Source organism: Hemibagrus wyckioides, linkage group LG01 (assembly GCF_019097595.1).
Source record: "Hemibagrus wyckioides isolate EC202008001 linkage group LG01, SWU_Hwy_1.0, whole genome shotgun sequence".
NCBI lineage: Eukaryota > Metazoa > Chordata > Actinopteri > Siluriformes > Bagridae > Hemibagrus > Hemibagrus wyckioides.
In genome coordinates this window covers 21,588,024-21,596,298 of record NC_080710.1, presented here as the reverse complement: position 1 = coordinate 21,596,298, position 8,275 = coordinate 21,588,024, and the positions used below count along the sequence as shown (strand labels likewise).

The 8,275-nt window shown below is 37.4% G+C and overlaps 1 protein-coding gene across 2 annotated transcripts; it reads right to left on the bottom strand.

The window, feature by feature from the left end:
- Positions 1–1,114: 1,114 nt before the first annotated feature.
- Positions 1,115–7,882, bottom strand: elovl4a (ELOVL fatty acid elongase 4a). 2 transcript variants are annotated; one of them, XM_058390358.1, is made up of 7 exons: positions 7,525–7,882; positions 5,527–5,618; positions 4,367–4,554; positions 4,086–4,166; positions 3,482–3,653; positions 2,823–2,950; positions 1,115–2,523 (listed from the first exon to the last, which is right to left on the bottom strand). In XM_058390358.1, the coding sequence occupies exons 1-7, from the start codon at positions 7,554–7,556 to the stop codon at positions 2,215–2,217; spliced, it is 1,002 nt and encodes a 333-aa protein (XP_058246341.1). In that variant the 5' UTR covers positions 7,557–7,882; the 3' UTR covers positions 1,115–2,214. The 2 variants fall into 2 exon arrangements, with proteins under 2 accessions (XP_058246341.1, XP_058246350.1); XM_058390367.1 differs by having other exon boundaries at positions 7,678–7,879.
- Positions 7,883–8,275: the final 393 nt, after the last annotated feature.

Here is an 8,275-nt window from a genome sequence, read left to right as displayed (position 1 = left end):
ATAAGAAACTATATTACAGTATTATCATCATCATTGTTGCTACCATGATACCCTTTTACAATTCACATTTTCAATATTATAGCACAGGAGTAAAGCTCTGAGTGTTCTTTACATAAGCAACTGAACCTCTGGTTATTGTCAATCATAATACTTGCAGAAAGCCACTCTTGTATGATACTCAACCCATTTCTTGTAACATAAACTCTAACATACGTTTCTAAACTGTTGTCTAGAAGCATTTGATCAAGGCTGAAATACAGTAATAATGCTTTGTCTAGCCTATTGGCTGGATATATCTTATAAAAAGTAGCACTTAGGCAGCAGCACAGCATGGAGGCCCACTAAATGATAGCCCATCTGAGCAGAAGGGGGAGGAGAGGCACTGTGTACTGTTGCCATAGGAACTTTTGTCTGTATTGCTGGCTGACCAGGAGGAGGAAGAGAGGCCGGGCTCAGATTGGTCCTTAGAGACCCTCATCATATGTGATTGAAGGAGAGAAAAGGAGAGGGTGGGACCCCAAGGAACAGCTGGTGTGTTGGTGTGTGGTTACCTTCTGGCAGTTCATAAAGAAGTGAGAATGAATTAACTTGTGAAGCAAGAGGAGCTGTTTTAAGACAATGTGGAGTGAATGTTTATGACATTAAACGTAATGTAAGGAATTAAAGAGGCGGCAAGGAAATTGTTGTATGACAACTGGGATGATGTACCAGTTGTAGCTTACCAGTGGTAATGTGGTCATCTCCTACAGAAATTGAGCTCTAGAATACAATGAAAACCTCTGTACCTTTTATTGGCGATGTACTATATGATTTGAGCTGAAATGCGTTGGTCATGAAACTGAAGTAACTCTCATTGTTTCCCATGTGGTGTGCTGGCACATTTGTTACAATCTGCATGACGTACAATGTTACAAAGGCTATCTTTGCATATTTAGACTCAAACTAATATTTATGAGATCTGCTTAAAAGACAAAGAAGTAACAAAGGATGCTAATTTGAAAATGTTTTGTCAGTCATCATACTTGCAATCATATTTTACCTACCTTTGAACCTACATAAAATGCTTTCTATCTCTAATGGAGTAAAGACATGTCAATCAGAGAGAAGTGTCCCATCATGATAGCCATTTTATTTTTAAAAGCACAATGTACAAAATTGCACAGCATATACAACATGAAAACAATCATTTAAGAAGACAAAACACAACAGCATTGCATTTTTGGATAATTATTCAAAATGAGGAGATGCTGCTTTATAAGACCATGATGAGGAACAATTGAATATTTCAGATGGCATTGACAGGCTTCTGAGAGTATTTCTATCAACATGTGTTGTATTTATAACTTGAAGATTACGTGTCTAAAATCTTTATGGGCACGGTCTGCTAATAGTTTAACGTCAAAACATTTTCCCTTTTACAACCTCAGGAAAAGGCAATTTTACAGGAGCTAGGCATCACAAACTGTAGCTGCTGTTAAAATCGTGATGACTGTAATACTTTTTTAAATTAACGAATAATATAAAAATATGGAAACATAAAGGACATTGGTTGATGTTTATACTACTAGATATATAAAGCAGGGTTTAGCCCTGGTCACAACAAAGTCAACTCATAAATAATATTAAAAAGTATGTATAGAATGAAGCAACAGCTGTGTTAGAGTACAGAAAATGCGGAAGTAGGCAGAACTGCTTCAGAAAGAGCTTGATCTGGATATTTTAAAGGCATTAGGTATGGTACAAAGTAAAAAGCAGAGATGGCTTGTTTTTACTTGAGAGTGCTGTGAGAGGCATGTAAACGTGCTGAAATTCTGGCCTGAAGTATAAGGACTTTAAACGCAGACACACAGAGGAAGAGAATGATTATAAAAAAAGAATCGTTTAAATAATAGTATGCTTTGATAGAGACCATACGCTCCCTTGATCATGAATCATATTCTATTCTCATTACAGTGTTGCTTATGCATAGAATCAGCAAAAACACTGCTGTAAAGAGAAGGATCACAATTTTGTTCTTAACGAATCATTCCAATCACATCCACCCTGACTGATGGTGGCAAACCCCACATAGTGCTGTAAACCTTTGAGCTTCCTCCAAACAGGCATATCCTCATCCCACGCATCCCACAAAAGTACTGGTTCCTAACAAATGTCCAGTCTCATCCATCCTTTCTCAAATCTGCCTGTTTCTGCCTTTTCATCACTTCATCTGCTCTAGTCACGCTTTGCCCTGCCCTTCCTCTTCCTCCTCCCATTTTCTGCTACCACAGGCTTCTCCACCATCTTGCCACTCACTCCATTACTGACTGCCATTCCATTAGGAGCTCCATTAGACAGTGCCTTGCCTGACTTGGACAGACCTTCGCGACGTGGCTGGCGACGATATGTCTGGTAGTAGAAGTTCCCAAAGAGGACAATAAAGGTGAGGGCATAACCAATCAGGCACCAGTGCATCCATTTAGGGAAGGGGCAGTCAGTGTAGAGTGAAAGAGCAGTGTGGCCAATAGTGACATGGAACTGGATCTGAGGAAAGGGAAAACAGTTGCTCAAGTGACAGCAAAATGACTTTCTGGAAGAAATGAAATTCCACAAAAAAGGGAAAAAATTCAAGTTAATGTTAAATGTTAAACAATTCTAGAGTTTCAATAGTATTTAAGCGTGGGTTGTTGTAGTCATTCTTGGCAACTGGCCTTCAGTTGTAATCAAGCAAAGTACTACTACAAATATACCAATTAATGACAAGCATCATACATAATTAACCCTCTAGCTTAGTGACTGAGACAGTAAAATAACCACAGCAAAATAATTTAAAGTCAGAATACCATTTGGATAATTGTCAGGTACTTCTTCCACCACAAGTATTTCTGGATCTTTGGCCCACAGGCAGCCAGCCCATAATAAAGATACATAAGGACATGGATTGCTGCATTCATGTGAGCACCAAAGAATGCTATAAGAGTGAAAAACAAACACTTCTTTTAATCCATCCTGCAATTTTAGCAAAATATCATATCACATTTTTTTCATCCATGCTGCAATTTAATTCTGTAAATCATATGACATGCAGAACAGAGTTTATCTCTAGATATGTTGTTGCATTAAACAAGCTAATATCCCGGTGCTGTTAGATTTCTAAATCTGAAGCCTAGTTTTCTATAACAGCGCGGCTCGGACAGTATTTCCGACTTTAATTCAAATGGTAGTTTGATGGCAGATTGTTAATCTGCTTCAAGATATAGTGTTATTGGAAAATAATCGAATTTGAGATGATATCATACATTCCAGTGATTGATTATTTTCATGCAACAGTACACTCAGTTGTGTTTTATTCTGTAGATAATTCTTGCTTAATAATGTCTTCAGGTTGCATGCAGAAGGTTATGAATTTTGTTCTACTTGGTTTTGACTCCTAAATGCATCCACTGTACATTGTACATTGTAGTAACATTTCTTAACTGTCATGATGATACTAAATACTTACACTGTCCACCTGCAACCCACTTGATGCCAATCCACCACAGAGTGAACATGGTGCAGTGGTGATAAACGTGCAAAAAGGTGACATGGTTGAACTTCTTACGAAGTATGAAAAACACTGTGTCCAGATATTCAACCCCCTTTGACACAAAGTACCACCACAGAGCAGCTGCAACCTGTTTAGAAATACATTAACATTCAATAGTAATAAGAAATGAAAGGGTATTTTACAATGTAGTAACCATTTAATAACCATTTCATTGTGTTATTTTTGTTGTTGAATTATTATATGACATTTGTGGCTATAATTTTGGTTATTTGTGCTTGTACTTTTACATAAAACACAAATGTTAATTATTTTGGAATAATTTATAGTATTTTTAACTAATAAATGTATCTTTCAGCCTAATCTTTAGCCTTGATGGCACTTGAGCTCATTCTGTTACACACCCTCTTTGAGTACACTCCTTTGCTAGACAAAAGGCAGGGATCAGGTTGCTGAGTGTCTACATCATGTTTCGTTTTCCATGGGCTGGTACAGTCAGGGAGACAGTCATAGGAACATTGCAGTTAATCATATCAGAGCCCCACTTGAGGAGCACACTTACCCTGACTTCATTAGGGTCATCAGAATAGTCCACTGGCTGGCAGAGGTAGCTGTAGTTTGCTGCCCTTGCTGCAAGGAAGAGCTGTAATCGGACAACAAACAACAGCTATTATATAGAAAATAAAATGCATTAAAAAGGACCAATGACAAGTCATCTCACTGAGAAACATCATTTGAAAGTCAAGAATGACAATCAAAGTTTCTAATTAATTACATCAAATTCAGAATTTATTACTGCTAATTATTAAAGCTCCTGAATTACTGTATCCTGACTTGACGCACCTCTTTGAAGATGAAAAAGTTAAGGATAACCATGCTGAAGTTGTACACAATAAGGGTCTTTCTGAGCTGGAAAGGCTCCCTGTTCCGCATAAACTTTGGCCCCAGCCAGAGGAAGAGCAGATACGTAGAGCTGATGGCCAGCGTGGGGAGAGGAGAGTCCATCAGGGGCCATTTCTCCACACGCTTGTCTGAAACAATGAAAGAATTTAAGAATGTATTTAAAAACCTAATTCATTACTATTCCCCAAGCAGGAACAGCAAGACTCTAAATGCTTAGAGTGACTGGACAGTTTTTGATGAAACCATGGCTAAAAGTGTTTGCTCTATTATCCAACGGTCAACTAATAAGATTGAATCTCTCTCCTTTGTCAAGGTGACATTAGCCAATTGTGTGATGCTTTGAGCTTGTGCATGCAGAGGAGGACATACAGTGCTTTCCACAAAGTGTGTTGTTATGCTGCCCCGTGACACAGCATTAAGTTTTTGAAAGAAAATAAAGGCGGTGGTAGCTCTATGGTTAAGATGTTGGAGCTGAATGTTCAATACACAACACTTCCTAGCTGCCACTGCTTGAACAAGGCCTTTAACCCTCAACTGCTCAGTTGTATATATGAGATAAGTCTAAGTTGCTCTGAATAAGGGCGTGTACCAAATGCTGTAAATGACATGAAGTTGACTGTCTTGGCGGAAGCATGTGAAATTGCTATTAGCCTTTGAATGTAAATTCTTTGCATACAAAGTATTGATGCTTTGCCATGTCTGTAATGCATCCATTTTCAGTTCCTGCCATCAGTGAGGAAAATGTATTCAGTGACGTTGAGACAAAAGCTTCACTGTCCCAGACACACTGCACTGTAAAGAAACACTTAGTGCAGCTTCACATTGTTTAATAGTGTCAAACCCACTCAGGCACTAATAAGCACAAATAAGTAGTTATTTAGAACACATTAATAGCACTAATACATACTAATAAGTAGTTTTTTAAAAAAATGCTCCTCACTGGGATTAGCATTTTTCTGTCTGGCATAGAGGAGATGTAATAAGAGTTAATATACAGTTCTTTCTGTTGTGGTTTTATCGGATATCCGTGTTTCTAAGGAAATAACACAGTTCTTGTTTTGTATAGGATTAATAAAGAAAATTAAGGGAGTGGTACTTACCTGCAATGGTGAGGCTCCATTTGTAGAATCTGATAGTGTCGTTGATTAAATTTGTTACAATATCCATCTTTGCAGGATAGGTCCTAATTGTCCTTAAGTGAACAAAATGGGGCAATGTAAAAATGCAAATCCAAATATAAAGTAGTAACACATAGTATAACCTATTATACTTGTACTGATTGGTGTTCCTCAGCAAAGGATGTGACTCATTTAAAGCATAAAGAAATCTATTTCAATATGTGTAATGCTTAGGGCTTGAGCCGTAGTGCTCCTGATGAACCTATCTGACCTAACTAGATTTTGATAGAAGGTTTCGAAGGTCTTTTTTGCAGCCATACATTTCTTTTTCTTTCTTTCTTGTAGTAAATCCAAAGCTAATCAATGTGAAGTGCTGCGTAAAGAAGCATATAATTACGACCAGTGCTAGTGGCTTTTTCTCAACATTCAATTAAAATCCAATTGATTTGTATATCACTTTTAACAAAAATGATCACAAAGCAGGATTAGAGAGATTCAGATGTAGATTCTCATCACAAATGAACAAGCCAGAGGCATGAGGGGTAAAGGGACACTCCCTAAGATGAAATGAAAAAGAAACCAAACCCAAAAGGGAATCTTTGTGGGTGAATACAGTGCTACCTATATATCAAGTTTGTATTTAGATTTTCATTTATATATATATATATATATATATATATATATATATATATATATATATATATATATATATATATATCAGCTGTTTCCATTTCCAGCAAATGGAAACAAATGTCAGCCAGATCCCATACATTACCGACTAAATAATCCAATAGTGTATTTTCAGATAGCTTAGTAAGGAGTGTCAGATCTCTGGCTATCTTTTGCAAAAATGCAGTCATCAGAAAGCCAGTGCATTTATTAACACTGTGATATCTATTGACCACTGAATACTGAGATATATTTGATTGACAGCTGCTCTTTATTTATTTATTTTTTTATTTTTATTTTTTATCAAAGACATAAAACAATTTTGGCATTGAAAATAGATGATTAAAGAATACAAAGTAGTTAGATAAAAAATATTTTTTTAAAAATGAGATGATATTTAATCAGATATTTGATCAGATATCTAATTAAAGATATACATTATGTCAGATTTCCAGGTGCATTTATTTAGGTTACTTTTAAATTGATTTGCATGTTTATTTAATGATCGAGTCCTTTATTTATTCATTTAGGAATATGTCAAGTCATAGGATAGCTATTATTTCTTTTATTATTTTTGGCAGGGTACTGATTGGTTTTTCAGCACAAAAGCTACAATGCCACGTGTCTCCTGATCACCGATAAGAAAGATAAGAAATCACTACTAACCTAATAACCATGTCGAAATAATTGGTCTATAGGTGAAATATCACAGATAACCTACTAGCAATTTTTATTTATTAGAACATAATAGTGCTGTAGGATGCGGTGCTCAGGATGTCGCAAATTGAGGCCAAAGCTGAAAAGCCATTTTGTAATCCGGAGACACGTGAGATTCCCAAAAAAAAAACCCATTATCTGTCACTGCATCGCGCCATCCTCAATAAGCTGCAGCCTATGACACACTCCTGTGTAATTCGTCATGCAGTAAGAAGCTATTTATGAATAAAATGCACCGACAGGCTGGTCGTGGTTATTTAAGACAGGCCTCTGCTTTCCCAGGCTTATCCAGACTAGGGCCATGCGCAACACCCTCCCTGAGACGAGAGCAGCAGCACCAAATGGCGATGAAGCACCTGCCCATGCACAGGATCAGCACATTGAACATAACACACACACACGCAAGAGCGCGCGCGCCCTGGCTGAGAAACCGTAAACTGATATAGCTTAAATTAATCGTTTCGTCCGGTACACATTCCTGGTTCATACTGAGCAGCTAAACCGGCTATCTAATGTAGTGGATTATTAATAAACTGAGTTGTTGTTGCCTCTCTATGCAGACCATAAACGTGGTTCGCATGACTGTATCCTTACCGTACTGGGCTTATATTCGGTCCTAATGACATTCAGCGCAAGGTCATGCGACACAAATGTTCCGTTCGATGTCAAGGATCCAAATGTGACAAAAATAAAACTCAAAATAGTCAAAAAAAAAAATAAAGGAAAGATTAAAAATCAGCAGCAAACCTGATTGTATGTTCGGAGCATCCTACATGGACATTTGCATCAGTGCGTTTGTGGTTGCTGTTCTCCGGGCGCTCCTGTGGAAACGGGCAGAGGCGAACTGCGCATGCTCCATGGTTGACACAAAGCTCCTGCGTTTGCCTGGTCTGATTTGAGATCAGCTTCAGCTACAGAGAGCACATGCACCGATTTTGTTCTAATGTAACGATCTTAATAACACAGAGCAAGCCGGTGTCTCAAACTACATAAAAGCCTATAATATGACTGTATGAAAATGACAGGATTGCAGGGTTTAACAAATCAAGATAGACAGATAGATAGATATAGGGAACTAGGGTGTTGCCAAGTCACACGTTAGTTGCACACGTTAGAGTTATTTCTTTCTTTCTTTATGTATTTATTTATTTATTTATTTATTGCGATTAGATGAACAATTTGCACTGTTTTTGTTTGTTTTTTGATGCTCCAGGAGCAAAACTGGAAGCTAATGCATTAGGACTACTCCAAGTCTCTCATATACACGCCCCTTAAATCTGTAGGGACAAAAATGTTATTTGTGTACATGGTCTAGTAAGATTCATTTTGAGTTTAATGGGATGCA

Coding starts and splice junctions, on each gene's coding strand:
- elovl4a (XM_058390358.1), bottom strand. CDS start 7,556: ATGTCATTAGGACCGAATATAAGCCCAGTACG. Junction 5,619..7,524: donor CCGAATATAAGCCCAGTACG/GTAAGGATACAG, acceptor TGTTCACTTAAG/GACAATTAGGACCTATCCTG. Junction 2,951..3,481: donor GTGGGTTGCAGGTGGACAGT/GTAAGTATTTAG, acceptor TCACTCTTATAG/CATTCTTTGGTGCTCACATG.